We start from the raw sequence: 24,916 nt of genomic DNA on the forward strand, positions 1-24,916 counted from the left end.
GAGAAGAGAAACATTGGAATACTAGTCAGTACCAGTTTGCAAAAGTAGATTTGCTTTGAAAGAATAAATCACCTCTAATGTTGGCTGTCCTACATGGATTTGAGAAAAGCTTTTACATTTTAGAACGGGGCACCTCTAGACTGTCCGAATTTTTAAAGGGTGCCATGAGATTTTCCAAAGTTTTTAAAGGGTTTCTTGACTGAAAAAAAAGGTTGAGAAACACTGCTCCAAAGGCTCTGTCTTATTAGGAGATGAATTGAGGACAGTGGAAGAAGGGGAGGATCAGAAAAGACAGGATCAAACAGCCTTTTTACACAATGCGGAGGATTAACCCCTTAGGTTCCAAAGCCAGCAGAATATTAGCATGCATAAAGAAAGGGATGTATTCCAGAGATAAGACTATAATCCTTCCACTTTATAAAACTCTGGTCCAACCGCATCTGGAGTATTCTGTCCAGTTCTGGTCGCCAGTCCTCAGGAGGGATGTGTTGGAGCTGGAGAGAGTCCAGAGAAGGGCAACTAAACTGATTAGGGGATTGGAGGACCTTAATTATGAAGAGCGTCTGCAAACGCTTGATTTATTCTCCCTAGAGAAGAGACGCCTCAGGGGGGACATGATAGCAATTTATAAATATCTCAATGGGGATCTCAGCTTAGAAAAAAAGCTGTTCAGTCGAAGGGATTGCATGAGGACAAGAGGGCATACAACGCGATTAGAGGAGAAGCGTTTAAACCTCAGGCAACGTTGGGGGGTTCTTTACTGTTAGGGCTACAAGATTGTGGAATTCTCTACCACAAGAGGTGGTTTCTGCGGGAAGTATGGTGGCTTTCAAAAGACTCTTAGACGTACTTCTCAAGGATCAGAACATTCAGGGGTATGAGAGATGATTACGGCCACACACACCTACACAGGTTGAACTGGATGGACTATTGTCTTTATTCAACCTCACCTACTATGTAACTATGTAACTATGTAACTATGAGTATAACAAGCATGCTTTACTGCATATACAGACTTTATTATAACAATTTAACATAAAGAGCCATTCACATTTAAATGAATGTGTGTGCATTAGGACAGCTTATTCATTATTAATGGGCTGCCATGTGCACAACTACAGATGGAAAAAAATATGCATGACTTTATAACAATGCAACACACCATAATGCTTGGCACAGACACTTTGTTGTGTTGTATATTGGGCTCTACTGCATAACATAGCATAGCACCATACATACAGCAGGTGTGATGCTATGCCTTGTGGTAATGCATATAAGGCCCTTTTCACACTTCGACCTAAAAGTCGTGCGATTTTACTGCGACTTTGTGGCGATTCTGTTGCCGCGATTTTACTGCAATTTTGTCACGATTTTGACTGGACTTAAAGCAATGCCTATGTCTTAGGACCTCAAAACACATTAAAACCGCCCCAAAGTAGTGCAGGGACCACTTTGAAGTCATTGAGACTTGAAGTCGTACAGATATGAACGGTACTCATTGGAAATCATGGGGTACAACGTGTCATGCGACTTTGCAGTCCCAAATCGCAGGACAAGTCGCACAAGTGTGAAAGGGGCCTAACACATGCATCTTAGCCAGGGCCGCTGATAGGGGGGGGGACCACCGGTCCTCTTGTAGGGGGCCCGAGCATAAGGGGGGGCCCACACAGGGAGGGGGATTAGTGGTCAACGACATTTACAGAACTCTTCCTCCAACAGCTGAAATCTGAGAAAGAGACTGTTGTCCATCACTAATCCCCCTTCCTGTGTGGGCCCCCCCCTGCAGCGCTGGCACTAATGTTATCTCTGCTCCTGAGTTTGTTATCTCTGTAACTTTGTTTCTCTCCCTCGGTCTCTCTGATCCCAGAGCTCTAACTGCCCAACCTGTATTTATATATTTTTTTTATCTCATCTTCATTTTTATTTATTAACTCGGTTTTTTATTTTAGATGTAGCAGCAGTTCTGTGAGTTATTTTGTATTTGTTTCTGCTAACAATGATTTTATTGTATTTTTTAGCTAAATATATCCTTAAAATTTTCAGGGGGGGCCTGTCAGGTAGTCTGTATGGGGCCCGTGATCTCTATCAGCAGCCCTGATCTTAGCACTCAGTGCCGCTATACACAAGTGTGAATTGACCCATGGAAGGGCGTGACGGCAAACATTTTGGGATGCCATGAATAATTCACGATCCTAGTCCAACAAAATGTAACAAATATTCTTTGCAAAGTTGATGATTTTACTGCAATGCCTTTGTATATATTTTTTTTCAGAAACATAGAGAATCGCAGGAAGACATTTTAATGGCTCTGGTTGGGTGTTTCACCCTAATATTTCTTGTCTGAGTTCTTCTGCATGCGGCTGTGCGGAAATTCTTTGTTTCTCTGTCACCCGCCAGCGGCAATATTCTGAAATAATAGGAAATAGTTGTGGAGGATATGGTTCCCGAGGGTAGCGAGAAAGAGCAGGATTCATTGCATTAAGAGCAGTGTTCATTTTAACATCAATTTTCAATTTAGTCTTAGTCATAGCCCTTTTTGACTAAAATGCCATTATAGTTTTAGTCGTATTTTAGTCATCTGGATTGTTTTAGTTTTAGTCCCGGTTCACATTTGTGCGATTCGGGAATGCTGCGATTATACAGCGTGTTCCCGCATCGCATCCGCGCCCCTGGCAGTTCACACTGCCATATGCGATACGCAGGGGGTGTCAATTAAAAGTTAACGAAACCCCCAGATCGGATCGCATATCGCAGTGCGATCTGCAAGTTCGCACAGAATCGGATCGCACTAGTGGTACCATTATTTTGCATGTAATTCTTAAGAATGAGCAGCCCAAACCAACTATTTACATATGATTTTTTTTTACTGTGCGTTCTTCTTTATAACATCTCGGGTATGATAAAGTTTGAAACGCAAAATCAAAAATTATAATATAATAAAAAACTATAAATAAGTTAAAGTATGTGTGTATGTATACATATATATACAGTGCCTTGCAAAAGTATTCGGCCCCCTTGAACTTTGCGACCTTTTGCCACATTTCAGGCTTCAAACATAAAGATATAAAACTGTCATTTTTTGTGAAGAATCAACAACAAGTGGGACACAATCATGAAGTGGAACGAAAATTATTGGATATTTCAAACTTTGTTAACAAATAAAAAACCGAAAAAGTGGGCGTGCAAAATTATTCAGCCCCTTTACTTTCAGTGCAGCAAACTCTCTCCAGAAGTTCAGTGAGGATCTCTGAATGATCCAATGTTGACCTAAATGACTAATGATGATAAATAGAATCCACCTGTGTGTAATCAAGTCTCCGTATAAATGCACCTGCACTGTGATAGTCTCAGAGGTCCGTTTAAAGCGCAGAGAGCATCATGAAGAACAAGGAACACACCAGGCAGGTCTGAGATACTGTTGTGGAGAAGTTTAAAGCCGGATTTGGATACAAAAAGATTTCCCAAGCTTTAAACATCCCAAGGAGCACTGTGCAAGCGATAATATTGAAATGGAAGGAGTATCAGACCACTGCAAATCTACGAAGACCTGGCCGTCCCTCTAAACTTTCAGCTCATACAAGGAGAAGACTGATCAGAGATGCAGCCAAGAGGCCCATGATCACTCTGGATGAACTGCAGAGATGTACAGCTGAGGTGGGAGACTCTGTCCATAGGACAACAATCAGTCGTATACTGCACAAATCTGGCCTTTATGGAAGAGTGGCAAGAAGAAAGCCATTTCTTAAAGATATCCATAAAAAGTGTAGTTTAAAGTTTGCCACAAACCACCTGGGAGACACCAAACATGTGGAAGAAGGTGCTCTGGTCAGATGAAACCAAAATCAAACTTTTTGGCAACAATGCAAAACGTTATGTTTGGCGTAAAAGCAACACAGCTCATCACCCTGAACACACCATCCTCACTGTCAAACATGGTGGTGGCAGCATCATGGTTTGGGCCTGCTTTTCTTCAGCAGGGACAGGGAAGATGGTTACAATTGATGGGAAGATGGATGGAGCCAAATACAGGACCATTCTGGAAGAAAACCTGATGGGGTCTGCAAAAGACCTGAGACTGGGACGGAGATTTGTCTTCCAACAAGACAATGATCCAAAACATAAAGCAAAATCTACAATGGAATGGTTCACAAATAAACATATCCAGGTGTTAGAATGGCCAAGTCAAGGTCCAGACCTGAATCCAATCGAGAATCTGTGGAAAGAACTGAAAACTGCTGTTCACAAACGCTCTCCATCCAACCTCACTGAGCTTGTGCTGTTTTGCAAGGAGGAATTGGCAAAAATTTCAGTCTCTCGATGTGCAAAACTTATAGAGACATACCCCAAGCGACTTACAGCTTTAATCGCAGCAAAAGGTGGCGCTACAAAGTATTAACTTAAGGGGGCTGAATAATTTTGCACTCCCAATTTTTCAGTTTTTTATTTGTTAAAAAAGTTTGAAATATCCAATAAATTTCGTTCCACTTCATGATTGTGTCCCACTTGTTGTTGATTCTTCACAAAAAATTACAGTTTTATATCTTTATGTTTGAAGCCTGAAATGTGGCAAAAGGTCGCAAAGTTCAAGGGGGCCGAATACTTTCGCAAGGCACTGTATATACACATATATATATATATATATATATATATATACATACATATACATATATATATATATATATATATATATATATATATACATATATATATATATATATATATATATATATATATATATACACATACATACATATATAATATACACATACATACATATATAATATACACATACATACATATATAATATACACATACATATATATATATATATATACATAAAAAGTACAAACTGTATGGCTGAAATTTGCACCGCACAGAGATCGCATGTAATTTTAGGAGCAGTGCGCACAAATGTGAACCGGCACTTAGTCGTATTTTAGTCATCTGGATTGTTTTCGTTTTAGTCGACTGAAGTCTTCAGTACAAGTTTTCATTTAGTTGGTGAAAATATTTTCAACAACAAGATTAACACTGGTTAAGAAATGCGTTTCTGACACCACTTCCGGCAACTGATGACTCCCAAGTTACATTGGAGCAAAAAAATGTGAATATCTCTAGTTTTGGCAGTCATTTATTCTTAAGGGGCTGCCAAAAATAACAATATACTGAGAGAGCTCTTTTTTTTTTGTAATGTGCTGATCCAAGTGTCATAGACTTCTCAATAAAGAGGAACATTTTTAATATCGTCTGCACCATGAGGATCCTTTCTTCTTCTCCCATATCCTGAGTGCACATAGGCACAAGCCGGGGACCCCCAGGCACCCCCAGGAAACCGGAACCATCTGAGAGTAAACACCCAAGCCTGTACCGATTTCTGCTGGCGTATGCCAAAAGGAATCCACTTGATCTGGTAAGCAGGAATCCACTTGATCTGGTAAGCAGGAATCCACTTGATTTGGTAAGTGGGCCATCTTACCATTTACCACCGAAGGTGAAGTGGAGGGTCACACTACTATTGCATATGTGTGTGCACTAGCACCTGCTATTTATTTGCACAGAAGGACTTTATGCACTATTTAATATTTACACCATAATATGGACTTTATTATTTCACCTTCTGATTATATGAAAGCACTTTAGTTGCTAATCTCATATTGCACTTTAACCACTTGCCGACCGGTCACGTTGACTGTACTGCGGCAAAGTGTCTCGTTCCTGTCCAGCGACGTAGACCTACGTCACTGGATTCCTCCCCTTGTGGGTTGGCGCGCGCTCTTCGCCAGAGGCTCGCTCCCGCTGTATTGAGTCACAGCGGGAGTCGGGCCAGGGGAGGAGAGGCGGTGATCACCGCCGCTCTTCCCCGATCGTCGGGGAATCGAGTCTGGAGATCCGCCCGCATGTGTAAACAAAGCGGGCGGATCTCCTAAGTGACAGGCAGGGTCAGATTGCATAGCTGAAAATGCGATCTGTCCCTGTGTCACTTGGTCACCTCCCCCCCCCCCCCCCCACACGTTAGTAAGCACCAGGCATACATTAACCCCTCCCTCTCCAATAAAATTAACCCCTTCCCTGCCAGTGTCATTTTTACAGTAACAGTGCATATGTATAGCACTGATTACTGCAGTAATGTCACTGGTACCCCCAAAAGTATCAAAAATGTCAGTCAAGGGTTCCATCTGTCCGCCGCAATGTCGCAGTCCCGCAAAAAAAAAAAATCGCAGATCGCCGCCACTACTCATTAAAAAAAAAAACACCAAAAATGACAGAAATCTTTCCCTTAGTTAGTAAACGCAATAACTTTTGCGCAAACCAATCAAAATACGCTTATTGTGATTTTTTTTTTTACCAAAGAAAAAAAATTTGCCAAAAATTTTAAAAAATTTTGATTTTTACATTTTTTTTTGGGGGGGGGGGAATTTCATATAAAAAAATGTGAAAAATATTGTTATTTTTTCAAAATTTACGCTTTTTTTTTGTTTATAGCACAAAAAGTAAAAATCGCACAGGTGATCAAATACCACCAAAAGAAAGCTGTTTATGGGGAAAAAAGGACGTAAATTTCCTTTGGGTACGGCGTCGCACGACCGCGCAATTGTCAGTTATAGTCGCACAGTGCCGAATCGCAAAAAGTGGCCCAGAAGTAAGACAGCAAAATCCTCCGGTGGTAAAGTGGTTAATATCTGAGTGTTTAATTTTCCTTATTGATCTTACACTGATATTATTTATATGCACACTGTTTTTGTGACATATTCATTATATTTTTATATATATATATATATATTTCTATACTGTATGGCACAAGGTAGTTATACCTAAGCACCACCTTATTGACCTTTTTGCAAAATGTAATTGTCACATTACATATATATGTGGTAGGATTCTAACGCCCTCCACCACTGGGTTTAGCGCAGTTTTTCCCACACCCTATAACAATCACACCTACCGTTTGAACTAGCAGCTTACCCTTCTATACATAATATATTCAATAATTGTGCACTCCATTGGCGCAAGTGATATAATGCCAGTACCAATTGCTGAGATTGCAATAAACCAAATCTGTCACAGCGCAAAACTGTGTAAACTCCAGAGTAGTGAAGCTGGAGAGCTCATAATGATCACATAGGCCAGTGATTTGCAAACCTTGGCACCCCAGATGTTTATGAACTACATGATGTTCTTGCACTCTGCAGTGTAGGTGAGCATCATGGGAAATGTAGTTCCAAAACATCTGGGGTGCCAAGGTCCACCATCACTGATAGGCTATATAATGGGTAGGCTTAGCTGGCTGGCTTCAATAAGACTTAGTGCAGTTCCTCAGCAGATAGAAGCAGTGCTGTATTTTGGCCTAGGCCGACAAGGCCCAGGCCTAGGGCAGCACTTTGCAGGGGGGCAGCAAAAAAGCTGCCCCCCCCCCTCCATCTGAGACTCTAATGGCCACTGGTTGCTAGAGCCGCCTCTCTCACCCCCTTCTTCTCTTTCTCACCCCCACTGTTCTCTCTCTCTCACCCCTCTTCTCTCTCTCTCTCTCATCCACTCATTCCCCCCTCTCTCTCATCCCCCCCTCTCATCCCCCCTGTCTCATCCTCCCTCTCTCTCATCCCCCCTCTCTCTTCCCCCTCTCTCTCCCAGCCCCTCTCTCTTTCTCTCACCCACCCTTTCTCTCACCCTCCTTTCTCTCTCTCTCTCACCCCCTCTCTCTCATCCCCCCTGTCTCATCCTCCCTCTCTCCCACCCCCACCCCCCTCCATCTGAGCCTCTATTGGTCACTGGTTGCTAGAGCCGCCTCTCTCACCCCCTCCTTCTCTTTCTCACCCCCACTGTTCTCTCTCTCTCTCTCACCCCTCTTCTCTCTCTCTCACCCCTCTTCTCTCTCTCTCTCTCTCTCTCATCCACTCATTCCCCCCCTCTCTCTCATTCCCCCCTCTCTCATCCCCTCTGTCTCATCCTCCCTCTCTCTCATCCCCCTCTCTCTTCCCCCTCTCTCTCCCAGCCCCTCTCTCTTTCTCTTACCCATCCTTTCTCTCACCCTCCTTTCTCTCTCTCTCACACCCCCCTCTCTCTCATCCCCCCTGTCTCATCCTCCCTCTCTCTCACCCCCCCCTCTCTCACCCCCCTCTCTCTTCCCCCTCTCTCTCTCCCATCCCCCTCTCTCTTTCTCTCACCCACCCTCTCTCTCACCCCCCTTTCTCTCTCTGTCTCTCACCCCCCTCTTTCTCACCACCCCTCTCTCTCTCTCTCTTATCCCCCTCTCTCTCTTTCACCCCTCCCTCGCTCCCTTCCTCACCCCCCCCCCTTTCTCTCTCATCCCCACTCACCCACCCCCCTTTCTCTCCTACCCCCCCTCACTCCCCCCCCCCCCTCTCGTGAGATCGCAGGGGTTCATGCTGGGACTTGTAGGACTTACATTTTGGAGGGAGTCACATCCGTTAAAAAGGAAGGAGTGGGGCAAATTTATATAGAAGGGGGAGGGGGGGCGCCCAATTTTAGTCTTGCCTAGGGCAGCACAAAACCAAAATACACCACTGGATAGAAGGAATATCTGCATGGCAAAGAAACACAAGAGGGCGTTTTGAAGTGCAATAAGTAAGATCAATTTAATTATAAAAAGCAAAAAATCCACCTAGGTCTCATCTAGGGGGTCATCGGGGACCCATCTCTAGTGCAGTGAGTATAGTAGACTGATAAGGTCTCTTGTTCACCTGAAAGCTGTGATATTCAAGCCAGCCAAGTGGACTGATGGGTGCTATAGATAGGTCCCAGGTGACCCCCGGGCTGAGACCTAGGTGGTAACTGTCTGGCATAAGACTGCTGTCTGTGTTTTTTTCAGCAACTTCACCCGAATAGTGGATTCCTGTCTAAAACACTTCTAATGCCCGGTTACCCACACCTGGTTATGCAGGCTATTACTTACCTATTAAGGCGTAACCAGAACCTTCAGAGCCCCATTGCAAGGAACCATGAAGGGCCCCCCGGTTCTCTCTTGTGACATGTCCCCTGCAGCAGCCGGCAGGAGAGCGAAGGGAGCACAGTGTGGGGGGCAGGGGAGCACACAGGGGCCCAGAGACAGCAGAACACAAGTGAACTGAATAGGAGGAGTGGTGGGGGCGGCATACAGAGGAACCAATCTCCTCCATTTTCCTCCTGCAGCTTCAGGAGGAAAAAGGAGGACAGTGATTTCTCTACATGCTGCCCCCGCCGTCCCTCCTATCCAGGTGTACAGGGGAGCTGCACAGGCCCCCTGGAGCATGGGGCCCGGTTGCAATTGCAACCCCTGCAACCCCTGTAGTTACGCCCCTGCCTATTAATCTATGAGCTGTATGTATGTGTGTGCGGGTCGGTTGAGCAGCTGCCGTGGTGACAAGACAACGTTGCCTTTTTATCTTCATAGTGTGGTGGTGGTTAGTGTTTTTTTGTTTTTTTAGGCTTTTCCTGTATTAATTTTTTATGTAATTTTTTCTCAATAAAGCCTTGTACTACATATGCTGCGTGGTCCCACCATTAACCTCCTTTACGGCTCCTGTCTGCCCTGGTCTATGGTTTATGCTTTTGTTGAGTTTTTCGGGATCACACCAATTTACTTCATTAGGTGAGACAGAGGTATATTTGGTATATTTGTTTATGTTATTTCTTTACCTTTCTTTTTAGTAGCTGTATTAAAAGGCATTATATGGTGTTTTAATGCAGCCGCAACAATAAAATAGATTTCATCATGGACACAAGAGCTCTCTTATTTTCCGCGCCATACGCCATACAAAAAAAAAAAAAAAAAAATCCAACGATATTGGTCACCTCCTACCTAAGGGCATAAATCTTGTCATATCACCCTTGACACAGCCCATCCAGAGGGACAAAGGTCAGGTTCTCTCTATGCATATAGTGTGACCATCCATGGAAAGAAAGATCTACATGGAGATTTTTATTCACATTTTTGATGACAGGTTGCTTACCATCAGGGCCGGTGCTAGACTATTTTACGCCGTAGGCAAGACCAGCTACTTGCGCCCCCCCCCCCCCCAAAAAAAAAAAGGGAAGGGGTTAAATACTCCTCTATGTCATACCCAGTGACCCTGATCTGATAGTTCCTCCATGTTATGCTTTCATACCCAATGACCCCCCATGTTCCTCCATGTCACACCCGGGGACCCTAATGTCCCTCCGTGTTTTTCCATGTCACACCCTTAGACCCCAATATTCCTCCATGTCATGCTGTCACACCCACTGACCCTGATGTTCCTCCATGTCGCACCCAGGGACCCCCGTGTTCCTCCATGTCATGCTGTCGTACTCAGTGACCCCAATGTTCCTCTATGTCAGACCCTGATGTTTTTCCATGTCACAGTTGGGGACCCTGATGTTCCTTAATGTCACACCTGGGGACCCCGATGTTCCTCCGTGTCACACTTGCGTACCCCAATCCTCCATGGCACACCCAGGGACCCCAATTCCTCATGGCACACCCGGTGACCCCTATCCTCCATGTCACACCTGGTGACTCTGATTCCCCATGGCACACCTGGTGACCCCGATTCCCTTTCATACCAGGGATGCTCCATGTAACACCCAGGGACCAGCTCAGTGCAGAGAGTCACTTCCTGCCTGGGGTTAAGGCCGTTCAGCTCCAGCTGAAGAGGATCATCATGCAGGCAGCACTCTGGTGGGCTCCCTTCCTGCCTCTTGGGGCCCCTCCAACAGTAGTGGAAAGCCAGGGCCTGATAGTTCCTCCACTGCCCAAGACACCTGGCATCTTTCTCTGTCCCTTCTTCCTCCCCTACCGCCACCTCTCCCCTCAGCTCACAATAATCATTCATGATGGAGAGAGATTGCCGACTCCTGGCTGCGCCCCTAGGTGGCAATGCGCCCTAGGCGGCTGCCTAGTTTGCCTAGTGGAAGCACCGGCCCTGCTTACCATTTTGATGGTTTGCTGCAAGCTACCCAGATGTAAGTAACATCAGTCCGCTTTTCTGCCATACAAAAAAAATCCAACGATATTGGTCGCCTCCTACCTTAGGGCATACATTTTGTCTTATCACCCTTGACACAACCCATCCAGAGTAAGTAACATAATTCCACTTTCCCATCCTATTTGTGGCTATGGAAAGCCAATGAAACTACACTATACAGGGCAGGGTTTCTCAACCATGGAACTGTAGGATCCCTTCAGCTGTTACTGGAGGTTCCTTGAGCAATGATCAATTTCTGCCTCTCAGATAAGCTCCCCTGACACCACTGATCCTTTTTGCTATCTGGAAGGGAGTTATTCTTCCCAATGACCACAAGTGTAAGGAGCATTCTTCCCACTGACCATCACACTAATGTATCATGAATTGAGGATATTTACATTTTTAGCAGGTGTTCCCTGAGCCTGGGAAGCTTTTTTAAGGGATCCTCTGTGTTAAAAAGGTTGAGAAAGACTGATTTAAGGCTTTCCCCTCAATCCTTGCCTTGCTTGTTTTATCCACTCGCCAATTTTTCCACAAATAAGATTGTGGATAACAAATGGTTATTAACATGTGGCAGCTCTCTAATGCCCAATGGAACTCCAACAGGGGAAATTCAACTTATATAGAGTGAAAAGATGAAAGTGCCAAGCCATAGGGGTCGGTCTACATATAATTTTTGTCACAATACAAGAATTTAGCAATTTAACAGCCAACACGTTTTGGAGAATACACACAAGTCCCCCTTCATCAGGGCTTAGGTAATTGTACAAGAAGGATCTGGTAAATAGAGTGGTAAGTGAAGAGGTATTTTCTCCTAAAGTTGTAGTTAGAGGCATTTTCCGTTACGGGTTGGCGAGTAAGCATTGAAATGCATTGGATATCAATTCTTGATGAACTCTTTTATTGGTACAAATAAAATTTATGTCTGGACTAGTGTTGAGCGAATACGGACTGTTTTATTCGGGTCCGTACCGGATAATTGGATTTTTGTTACCCGGACACGGACCCGAAAACTTTACTGTATGTTCGGGTTTAAAATCCGTGTTCGGTAATTTTATTTCCTGTTTTGTATGTAATGGCACGCTTTTAATGGCGGGCTTTCAACAGCCAATCAACAAGCGTTTAACTGGTGTGCGCCATCCCAGCCATGCCTACTAATGTATTAGTAGCTGTGATTGGCCATCTGAAGCATGTGACCCATGTTTTTATAAGCTCGAGAGACACAGCGCGGTGCGTCATTCTGCTGTAGTGTAGGGAGAGACCACACATCATAACGGTGCTGGCTGCTGCTGATTAGGGACAGACAGGGAAAAACAACATTGTGCTGAAAAGAATGCAGGGACAGGTCGGAGTGTAGGCAGGGAAAGATATTTGAGCATTTTAGGGACAGGCTGGAGAGATTAGGCAGGGACAGATAGGAGACACAGGACAGAACAATCGTCCGTTAGCGATCTACATCGATTTTGCTGTGTGGGGGGTGGTGCAGTGAACGATCTTTTTGCCCTCACTTGAGCCCACTGAGGAGGAGGAGTAGGAGGAGGAAGAGGAGGAGGGAGAAACAAATATATTTTTATCAGTCTGTTGTGTGCAGCGTTCAGCTATATTTTACTACAAATTGCTGTTCTAATCTGCTATTTAAAAATTACAAATTTAAAGGGGAATTTTTTTAAGAGCACTTGCCATGCTCTTAACTACATTTTGCTGCCATTTGCAGCACTCTAGCCCTTCCCATTGGTTTTTTAGAGCCATTTTAGTGCCTGAAAGTTCGGGTCCCCATTGACTTCAATGGGGTTCGGTGTCCGGGTAAAGTTCGAAAAAAGTCCGAGACACGGACCCGGACTTTTTTTTCAAGTTCGGCCGAACCCGCCGAACACGGACATCCAGGTGTCCGCTCAACTCTAGTCTGGACCAATCTTTATGGCTTGGCAATCTCATTCTTTTACTCTACATAAGCAAAAAAAAATGGTATTGGATCTATCTACATGTAATGTAGTAAGGCAGATGTCCATTGTCCAAGAACAGGATGGGATGTGTTAAACGTTTGTGATTCCCACGATCCATTCACCTTCCAATCACCACCAAATCTCCTTTAGATCTGGCAACAGTGTGTGGACCTCTCTCAACAATTCGTTTTCCTTCCTATCTAATCAGGTGGGCTCTTGCATTAAATCGCTGATGGTAAGGAAAAAAATTGCAATCAGGTATACCGTGTTGGGTGTACCATGCGCGACCTGAATATCACCCAGACCTGAAAATATCTTGAATTTTCTTAAAAAACACTACTGTAAATTATAAAAAAAAATAAGAAAATTCAGGTGGTTTACCCAAAGTGCAATGAAGGAAGGGGACGTATGTCTCCTTAAGTATTCCCGCGTTTCAATGTGCGTTGTCTTAAAGCTACCAGTTCATAATGAATTGGGATGCCACCACCGTAAAATGCACCAAAAATGGTGAAAATTATACCGACTTCAGATTAAAATGTAAAGTGATTTTCATAACATTAAAGTGGTTCTAAAGACAGAAAGTTTTATTTTTACCCTAATGCATTCTTTGTGTGCATGCAGCTCTCCACCTAAGCACCCCACACCCATCTGGCTATCAATGCACCCCAGCTCCAGCCTTATCTCGGAGAACAGTAGCCATTATCTGGGAGATGCTGAGATGCAGGTTGCTGAAATTACAGTTTGCTGTATGGATCAGTAAATAGAAGGGCTACCGTGGGATAAAGTGGATCCAAACTGAATGGCACTGAGGGTGCTAAAGTACCGTGCATCATAAACAAGTGACCTTTTTCCTAACTGTTGTTTTCACCTTCATTGCCATGCTTTGGTACATCTCAGGGCTGCTGATCTCTTGCAGTCTTTTTGCAACAATGTCCAATCCACATGCTCTGCATGGATGGCTGCATGGCACTTCTCAGGGAGGGTTTCCTGATAGTGAAAACAGCCTTCAGCATATAGGTCCTTCAAAGAAGGGAAAGACAGCCGCTCTCTATGAAAGCCAACATTATGTTGCAAAAGCTACTTTAACATGTTTCACGCACGCCCCCAAAGGACCTTAATCATGGAGTGAAAACTCTATGATGGTCTAATACCTTTCATTCCACCAAAGGAGCTTAATAGTGAAAACTATGATGGTCGAACATGTTTCACTACACCAAAAGAGCTTAATCATAGAGTGAAAAATCTATCTTCGTGTAATAAGTTTCATTTCAGCAAAAGGGTTCAATCATAGAGTGAAAACTCTTTGATGGTCTAATACATTTCATTCCACCAAAGGAGCTTAATCATAGAGCAGAGGCGTAACTAGAACCTTCAGGGCCCCGGTGCAAGAAACCATGAAGGCCTCCCCCCCCGGACCCCTGGCCGGGGCCCTTCCCTTCAAGCCCGGGGCTCTTCCCACTGATCCTGGGGCCCTTTTCTCCCCTTGCGGGGCCCTTTATTACGGTCCCACAGCGGGTCCCTTTCACAAGTTTTGCAGTGGGCCCCCTTCCTGCCATCTTGGGGCCTCCCCACGGTGGTGGAATTTCAGGGCCGGTCGCAAGTGTGACCTTTGTGATCCTGGAAGTTCACCCACTGGTGTCAGCAGTTTTTATTTTTTGGTATTTTAATTGTATTTTTTTATCATTTTATTTTATTTTTTTACAATGTCACTGACTATGACTCTGTCCATTTAGAGAAGCAAGGAGCTGGTAAATATTACATATTTACCGACTCCTTCCTGGTTCTCTATTGTGACACATCCCCTGCAGCGGCTGGCGGGAGAGGGGAGGGATCACAGTGGGGGGGGGGGGGACCAGGGGAACACACAGGGGCCCAGAGACAGCAGAACACAAGTGAACTGGATAGGAGTAGCGGGGGCAGCATACAGAGGAACCAATCTCCTCCATTTTCTTTCTGCAGCTACAGGAGGAAAAAGGAGGACAGTGATTTCTCTACAGGCTGCCACTGCCGCCCCTCCTATCCAATGCTGGGCCCCCTGGAGCATTGGGCCCGGTTGCAATTGCAACCCCTGCAACCCCTGTAGTTACGCCCCTGTCATAGAGTAAAAACTCTACGATGGTCTAATACATTTCATTCCACCAAAGGAGCTTAATCATAGAGTAAAAACTCTACGATGGTCTAATACGTTTCATTCCACCAAAAGAGCTCAATCATAGAGTGAAAACTCTATGGTGGTCTAATACGTTTCATTCCACCAAAGGAGCGAAATCAAAGAGTGAAAACTCTATGATGGTCTAATACATTTCATTCCACCAAAGGAGCTTAATCATAGAGTGAAAACTCTATGATGGTGTAAAGCCTCGTACACACGCAATGATTATCGGCCGACTGATCGTCCGACTTTTGTCCACGTTGTGTTTTGTTGGTTGGAATGTGCCTAGACTGCACACGAATTTTCTCGCCCAACAAAATTCTACTTCAGAAGTGATGTCATGTGTTGGTTTGTTTTCTTTGTGTTCTTTCTTCACTAAGCATGCCCAGACTTGCTCATTAGATTTTTCCCTGTTGAAATCTGTACTGACTGCACGAAAATCGGCCGTTGTGTTGACGGCCAAACAAAATTTTATAGTCTGCACACCATATTTTTTTCGGCCGAAAAGTCGGAGTCGGTTGTCGGAAGCATCATACTAACAAGCCGAAAATCGGCCGATCGGACGTTGGCCGAAAATTCCCTGCCAATTTTCGACGTGTGTGTACGGGGCTTTATACGTTTCATTCCACCAAAAGAGCTCAATCATAGAGTGAAAACTCTATGATGGTCTATTGCACCAGGTGGAATTTGTGACTGCATCCATCTGGTTTTAACAAGTGTACATCAACTTTTTTATGGCGAGTGGCTCTCTTTTCCTTTTATTGGACGACATATATGCTGGACGTCTGGCATCCTGCAGCCGGGATGTTCCTGCAGCCGGGAGAGAGGAGAGAAACCTATAGCCTGTAGTAGAGTGCAGTCTCTGTAAACACAGTTGACCGTGCCTGTCTTATGTGACTTGTAGGGGTTGGGTGATTTACTAAAACTGGACAGTGGAAAATCTGGTGCAGCTCTGCCTAGAAACCAATCAGCTTCTAACTTCAGCTTGTTCAATTAAGCTTTGACCAAAAAAAAAAGGAAGCTGATTGGTTTCTAGGCAGAGCTGCACCAGATTTTGCACACTCCAGGTTTAGCAATTAAAAATGATAGTGTCCATTGAGAGCTTTAGAGTCCATTCACACTAACGCAACTTGTCAGGCGACTTGTCAGCCTGACAAGTCGCGGTCCCTCGCGGTCCATTGACTGCTACAGGACCCGTTCTAATAGCAGCGACACAAGTCGCTCCGACTTAGAAAAAGGTTCCTGTACTACTTCGGGACGACCTGGGAGCGACTTGCATAGACATTCATTATATGAAGTCCGTGCAAGTCGCGCCGAAGTCGCGGTGCACGGGACTTCACAAGTCGTCCCCGAAGTAGTACAGAGTCGTGCCGCGGTAGTGTGAATGTGGGCTAAGAGACAAGGTGACAACACAAGAAAACATTTAACCTTCCTAGCGGTATTCCCGAGTGTGACTCGGGGTAAGATTTTAGTGTCAAAAGCGGTAACCCCGAGTCACACTCGGGGTAGCGCTAGGAAGATCGCTGGATGCTGGAGGAGGTTTTACTTACCTTTTCTCCGGGATCCAGCGATGTCTGCGAGCGGTGTGCGGCGGCGGAGCTCTCTCCCGATCGTCTGCGAGCCCCGGCTTCCGTCTCCGGCGACGTGACGTCCGCCGGGGGGTGGAACCGGCGGCAAATTCGAATGTAAAATGCACCAAACACACTGATATCATTCAAAATAAAATAAAATCACATTACATTACCCCCCAGTGCCCTTTCCTGCAGTTTTACTGTACTTTTTATGTAAATATATGTATATATATATATATATATATACATATATATATACAGTATATATATATATATATATATATATATATATATATACGTATATATATACACATATACATATATATATATATATATATATATATATATATATATATATATATATACACACACACACATTATATATATATATATATATATATACATATATATGTATATATATATATATATATATATATATATATATATACACACGTAATTCTTGTGAATGAGCAGCCCAAACCAACTGTATACATTATATATATATATATATATATATATATATATATATATATATATATATATATATATATACGTATATATATATATATATATATAATATATGTATACATAATATATGTATACATACATATATATATATATATATATATATATATATATATATAATATGTATAATAAATGTATACAGTTGGTTTGGGCTGCTCATTCACAAGAATTACATGCTTTCAGCACCTAAAATAATGGTACCGCTTTCAGCACCTAAAATCCAAAAGAATCATACCGCCAGGGAGGTTAATAGACAGGGAAAGAGCTTTGTCATCCTATAACAGGAAATGCCATGCATGGCAGGATTAGCAGGTATAATGTTAGTAAAAGCTGTATAATGTGACTTGTAATCTCCATTGGAAACCTATGAGACGGGGAGGAGATTTACTAAAACTGGAGCACACAGAATCTGGTGCATCTGAGCATGGTAGCCAATCAGCTTCTAACTTCAGCTTGTTCAATTTAGCTTTGACAATAAAACCTGGAAGCTGATTGGTTAGTATGCACAGCTGGACCAGATTCTGTGTGCTCTAATGGCTGGAATACGCGATAAGAAAACCGGCCAAAAATTTCCATTCAGCGAGCGATCGGCCGATATTCTACTCGTTAATGCCCAGCCATCAATGAGCGATATCGATATTGTGAACGTAAAAAATACCGTTTGAAAAACACGAAAATTTCTGTCGTCTCGTTTGCGAAAGAACGATATTCTATACGTTGGTGTTGAGGTCGTTCAGTTTAAATCTGTATAACCTCATCACGCATGGTCTGTAATGTTTTTTTCTTTTGGATCGTTAATGTTGGCAACGTTTTCGACCGACGAACACTGTTTCGATGGTCGGCGGGCAACGGTCGGGCGATATTCGGACCGTGTATGTTGGGAACGTTTTCGACCGACAAATACTTTTTCAAAAGTCGGTGGTCGAATGATCGGGCGATATTCTAATCGTGTATTCACACCATAGGTTTATTAAATCTCCCCCATTTTGACAACACAAGAGGACATTTGGTAGACATGGATAGTGCGTTGTCACCCTTTAACAGGAAGTGCCTGAACAATGTCCCGTCATGGCAGGATCACCAAATATAATTTTAATGAAAGCTTTGAATTTAAAAATATTACTTTAACTACTTGCTGACCGCCGCAAGTACATATACTGCGGCGGTCAGCCCCGGCCAGGCAAAGTGACGTATATATACATCACTAGCCTGTGACCGGCTTGTGAGCCAATAGCGGGCGAGCGCCCGCCCACCCTGGCTCGTTCACGGAGGAGTCCGCGCGTGTGACCGGCGGACCCGATGTCCGCCGGTCACACTACGATCGTCGGTAGAGAGGGAGAAAGGCAGGCGGCTGATGTAAACAAGCCGCCTGTCATTCTCCCCTGTGTAAAAATGGAGATCAGACGGTTCTACTATGTAGAACCGTTGATCTCTGTATTTACAGTAGTAGCCATGTCCAATCACAGTTAGAAACACGCCCCTAGGACACACTTAACCCCTCCCTCTCCAATACAGTTAACCCCTTCACTGCCAGTGTCATTTTTACAGTAACAGTGCATATGTATAGCACTGATTACTGCAGTAATGTCACTGGTCCCCCCAAAAGTGTCAAAAATGTCAGTCAAGGGTTTGAGCTGTCCGCTGCAATGTCGCAGTCCCGCAAAAAAAATCGCAGATCGCCGCCATTACTCGTTAAAAAAAAAACGCAAAAAATGACAAAAATCTTTCCCTTTGTTAGTAAACGCGATAACTTTTGCGCAAACCAATCAAAATCGCTTTTTGCGATTTTTTTTTACCAAACATATGTAGCATAAAACAAATTGGCCGAAAATGTTAAAAAATGTTTGATTTTTACATTTTTTTGGGGGGGAATTTCATATAAAAAAATGTGAAAAATATTGTTATTTTTGCAAAATTTACGCTCTTTTTTTGTTTATAGCGCATGATCAAAAAATCGCACAGGTGATCAAATACCACCAAAAGAAAGCTCTTATAGGTACAGCATCGTACGACCGTGCAATTGTCCGTTAAAGTCACGCAGTAAAAAATCGCAAAAAAACCCCCTGGTCAGGAAGGGGGTAAAATCTTCCGGGGCTTAAGTGGTTAACATAATAAAGCTTTTATGGGATTTTAGTGGGTATGTAACTTCACTTCCTAAAGTGTCAGCGAATATCCACTCAGCTTCCCTTTAATAAATAGTAACAGTATTTCCTTTTCCCAATCCATAATAACATTTTCCGTATTGTGGAATTCCTCTAAAGGAATTTAATTACGTCCTGGAAAATAGACATTTTTTTCTTTGTTTTTTTTTTTGTTTTTTAACAGCAAGGCGGAACAATTTGGTTCCCTTGTGCTTTGGAGAACTACAGTCCCCAGCAGATCCTACCAGCTGCTAGCAGACAGGGCATGCTGGGACACCTAGTTCTTCAGCATCTGAAACTGCATAGGTTATCTGTGCCTGCTTTGAGGCTAGATATCATTTTTTTTTACATAAAGAAATTTGTTTTGTGCCTTTTTTTTACTTATTTGGTGAGAAGGTGTGTGGTGTCACCGAGAAATATTTGTAATGTCCAGTTTACAGTAACATCGAGCGTTCGGATGAATTATTACTGTGGGAGGTTTTATGGGAAAGCTGAAAGTTTTGTTTTCCTCTGATGGAAAACAGTAGTGACTTTCTTCCCTAGAGAACATCAAAGTCCTTCCACAGCTGACATGAATACTAATGTACAGGTTGTATGTACCCAAGCCCTGTGTAGCCTTGACCAACCGGGTCTGTTATCTAGACCACAATTGGGAGGGGGTCACCCACTGGAAAAAAAAAACTCTCCAATGAACTGGAAATTCTGTTACTGACTCAAGTATAGAGATTGTATGACAGCGCTAATTTCTTGTCATAGAGGAGGAAGGATGTGTAGGTTACATACAACGCTATCTGTCTGAATGTTAGATAAGATGAAAAGAGATTAACAAAAGTCATCCTTCATACATATCAGATTTATTAATGTTCTATACTAGAGGGACAGCCCAAGGAAGATGTATGGGGTTTGTATAGTAAGATAGATAGATGTGACAATGAGTAGGGGAGAGGAAGGAAAGAAAGAAAGAAAGAAAGAAAGAAAGAAAGAAAGAAAGAAAGAAAGAAAGAAAGAAAGAAAGAAAGAAAGAACAAGGATGGAAGTTGGGTAGACGAAAGAAAGTAAGAAAGAAAGTAAGAAAGAAAGAAAGAAAGAAAGAAAGAAAGAAAGAAAGAAAGAAACTTTTCTTACACAGTGTGTATAAACAAAGAGATATAACATAGCAGTGTTTATAAACAATGTTCAGAGACAAAATATAAGGATACAAAGTAACCTTGTTACTTTTATATCTATTCTATTTAATCTACAGATCAAAGGGATGAGCTTCTATGGCTGTATAATGTCAGCTGAGGCTCCATTCACAATTGTGCGACTTGTCATGCCACTTTGGACATCAAAGTCACAGGACAAGTCGCAGCCCATTCTTTTCAATGGCAGCCGTTCAAATCTGTGCAAATTAAAAAGTGCCTGCACTACTTTGGTGTGACTTCTGATGCAACTTTTGTCCAGAGAATGTAAAGTCGGATCAAAGTAATACCAAAAGTTGCATCAAAGTCAGGCTAATGTGAATGGAGCCTAAAGCAAGAATGTTAAAGAATGTGTTAATCAATAGAGAGACTAAGGCCCCTTTCGCACTAATGTGACGCAATTTTATCGCGATTCTGCCGCGATTTTGACGCGCGATTTTGAAAGCAATGGCAAGGCTATATGCATTAAAATCGTGGCAAAGTAGTGCAGGAACTACTTTGAAGTCGGTGCGACTTCAAAACGCACTGATATGAATGTGGCTCATTGAAAATAATGGAAAACGACTTGTCATGCGATTTTGCGGTCCTAAATCGCGGGACAAGTCGCACTAGTGTGAATGGGGCCTAATAGATAGATGGATTGATCTAACTCCTACCATCTGTTCATGCTAATGCAATTTTATTAAAACAGTCAAACCACCACAAACTGATATTTTAGTGTTTGGTAGATCATTGCACTGTGCCCATGAGTCTATAGACCTGCTGTGCTTATTATAAAGGAGTTCCCACCATCCCTGCAATGAGTTCCTGGGTCTGCACACCTGAAGTCCTCCATTATAAGGGGTTCCTTCCATCTTTTTTCTAAGTTCCCTGGTTTGCTCACCTGCTCTGGCCATTATGAGGGTTCCCACTATCACTGTGCTGAGTCCCTGGGTCTGTTCATCTGCTGTGCCCATTATCAGGGGTTCCCACCATCCCTGTGCTGAGTTCCCAGGTTTTCTTACCTGCTGTGCCCATTTTGAGGGGTTCCCACCCTCCCTGTGCTGAGTTCCCATGTTTTCTTACCTGCTGTGCCCATTTTGAGGGGTTCCCACCATCCCTGTGCTGAATTACCAGGTCTTCTTACCTGCTGTGCCCATTATGAGGGGTTTCTGCCATCCCTGTGCTGAGTTCCTAGGTCTGTACACCTGCTATTCCCATTATAAGGGATTCCCACCATCCCTGTGCTGAGTTCCTGGGTCTGCTCACCTGCTGTGTCCATAATGAGGATTTTCACCATCCCTGTGCTGAGTTACCAGGTCTTCTTACCTGCTGTGCTCATTATGAGGGGTTTCTGCCATCCCTGTGCTGAGTTCCCAGGGTTTCTTACCTGCTGTGCCCATTTTGAGGGGTTCCCAGCATCCCTGTGCTGAGTTCTTAGGTCTTCTTACCTGCTGTGCCCATTATGAGGGGTTTCTGCCATCCCTGTGTTGAGTTCCCAGGGTCTGTGCACCTGCTGTGCCTGATATGAAGGGTTCCCACCATCCCTGTGCTGAGCAGTGTTAATTTCGTCGACTAAAACCGGCTAAAACGTTTTCGTCGACTAAATTAACACAATTTTAGTCGACTAAAATACGACTAAAACTAAAACAATTCAGATGACTAAAATAAGACTAAAACAAAAATGGCATTTTAGTCTTAAGACTAAAATACGACTAAAACTAAAATGGCATTTTAGTCAAAAGACTATAACTAAAACTAAATCAAAATTTTCTGCCAAAATTAACACTGGTGCATGCTCAAAGCTTAATACCATAAATAATAACATATTAGATTTTTCACTCCAGGACCAGCAGTAGTATATAATGAGTTTGGAAATTGTAGAGAAATGCTTAAATAATGCATTAAAAATTACAATTGAACTACACCCATTCGATTATAGATGACTAAAATGAATTTTAGTTGACTAAAACGTAGGACGTTTTAGTCGACTAAAATGTAGGATGTTTTAGTCGACTAAAATGTAGGATGTTTTAGTCGACTAAAATGTAGGATGATTTAGTCGACTAAAATGTACTGGAGTTTTAGTCGACTAAATACGACTAAAACTAAAACACTTCCAGAAGACTAAAATGGGACTAAAAGTAAAATGCCATTTTAGTCCTGAGACTAAAACTAAATTGAAATTTGCTGCCAAAATGAACACCTGACGTGTTCATTATGAGGAGTTCCCACCATCCCTGTGCTGAGTTCTCAGGTCTGTACACCTGACGTGTCCATTATGAGGAGTTCCCACCATCCCTGTGCTGAGTTCTCAGGTCTGTACACCTGACGTGTCCATTATGAGGAGTTCCCACCATCCCTGTGCTGAGTTCTCAGGTCTGTACACCTGACGTGTTCATTATGAGTGGTTCCCACCATCCCTGTGCTGAGTTCTCAGGTCTGTACCCCTGACGTGTCCATTATGAGGGGTTCCCACCATACCTGTGCTAGGTTACCAGGTCCTCTTACCTGCTATGCCCATTATAAGGGGTTCCCACCATCCCTGTGCTGAGTCCCTAGGTCTGTACACCTGCTGTGCCCATTATGAATGTAACAGGAGGTGCTGGGACACACACAAGTGGGCAGGAACACGCTAAACTCCCAGGTATGCAGGAACTGTTGGAGTATTGAAAGAAAGAAAGAAAGAAAGAAAGAAAGAAAGAAAGAAAGAAAGAAAGAAAGAAAGAAAGAAAGAAAGAAAGAAAGAAAGAAAGAAAGAAAGAAAGAAAGAAAGAAAGAAAGAAAGAAAGAAAGAAAGAAAGAAAGAAAGAAAGAAAGGCAATGCATATGGTAATTGATTGATTGATATTTTACAGGAAATGATACAATGATATTAATCCCCCTCAGTTTGGATTCTGCACACAGATACAACTTTGATACAAATAAAATAAATGTTCTTACCCCATTGAGCCCCAGGCTATTGTTATCCAGGCCAGAGGTGATACCGGAGAGTATGGCGGTGGCGACCACGGCGCCGAGGCACTGGGCGATGATGTACAAGACGGCTTTCAGGATGCTGATTTGGCAGCTAAGAAGACACCCGAGCGTGACCGCCGGGTTCAGGTGAGCCCCGCTGACGTGGCCCACGCTCTGAGCCATGGTGGCGATCGATATCCCAAAAGCCAAAGACACCTTTACGATGTCTTGCGACCGGCCGACAGTCTGATTCGTCTTCTCTTCGATGGGGAAATTGAACCCCAAAGCGGCACCAATACTAATAAAAACGAAGAGGATCATGGCTAAAAACTCCGCTATGACCGCCCTCCAGAAAGCTTTCTTCTTGAATTCGCTTGCCATTTTTTTTTTTTTAAGTGACAATAAAAATAAAAGTTTTTCTAACTTTGATAATTTTTTTTAAAAGTTCTTCCTTGCAAAAGACTGAGCAGAGCTTTGAGCAAAAAATTTGAAGTGGTGGCTTATTTATAGGGGTTGGGTGGTCTGACAGAGGAAAGGGGTGTTCTACAAAAGGAGGAAGGAAAATTTACATAGATGCAATGAAAGCTTCTACCAAGCTGCCAATTCCTCCCAGTCCCTACGTTTACTTTCCACTGGCTCTCTGCCCCTCCGCTCTTCTCTCCGATAAGCTACTACAGTTCACACATTGCATTCAGTCTGCTGCTCCTGCTGGAAACAGTCAACAAACTCCTAAAAACTTTTCTAAACTCCATTTCATTTATTTTCTTTAATAAGCAAATCAAATTATTTTTATTAGTTTCATGCTTTCTTTTCCATTTTTTTTTTATTTATTTTTTTATCATGCAGTGTTTTGTTTTATTTTATTGTGCTTTATTGTGCTTTTATTATTGTGCTTATTTTTTTATTTTTATTTTTTTTAGTTTTTCCTATAACTAAATATTCCTATAGTATAAATATTCCAATAAATATATATTTTTTTTTTAATTTGAATTCTTCTAAAATCCCTATTTTATCTTTTTTCATTTCTAAGCAACTCAGCTTATTTTTGTGTAAATTATTATTATTATTATTTTTATCTAGAAGTATTTCATTTCATAATGCTTTTTTTTAAATGTTTTTTCCTTAAAATACTTTTTTCTGTTTGGGCTATTTAATATTTTAATAAACATTTCAGCTTATTTATTTATTTATGTATTTTTAATAACCAGTGCCTTTTTTTAAATATTTTTTTTTTCTTTTTTAATTTATTTATATTTTTAATTTTCGTATTTCCATTTTTTTTTTTTTTACGTTGATTTTTTATCTTTTCTTTCTTTCTTACAGTATAAATATATATGTGTATGTGTGTGTTTGTGTCTGTGTTTCTTTATCCCCTGGGCACCGAGCGCACACAAATATGTGGCCTGTCGGTGGGTAGGCCTTGGTGCCGAGCAGATTATTTTTTTTAAATCTGGAAGTATTTCATTTTATAATGTTTTTTTTTTTTTTCTTGAAATACTTTTTTTCTGTTTGGGTTATTTAATATT

The 24,916-nt window shown here is 42.5% G+C and overlaps 1 protein-coding gene across 1 annotated transcript in view; it reads right to left on the reverse strand.

The window, feature by feature from the left end:
- AQP1 (aquaporin 1 (Colton blood group)) overlaps positions 1-23,772 on the reverse strand; it is a 54,148-nt gene extending 30,376 nt beyond the window's left edge. The window contains exon 1 of the mRNA XM_082259838.1: positions 23,376-23,772. Coding sequence (XP_082115964.1) covers positions 23,376-23,771 — 396 coding nt within the window. The 5' untranslated portion in view covers position 23,772. The remainder of the gene's footprint in view (positions 1-23,375) is intronic.
- Between the last annotated feature and the right edge of the window lie 1,144 nt (positions 23,773-24,916).

Source organism: Pelophylax lessonae (genome assembly GCF_965119305.1).
Source record: "Pelophylax lessonae genome assembly, chromosome: 5".
Lineage (NCBI taxonomy): Eukaryota > Metazoa > Chordata > Amphibia > Anura > Ranidae > Pelophylax > Pelophylax lessonae.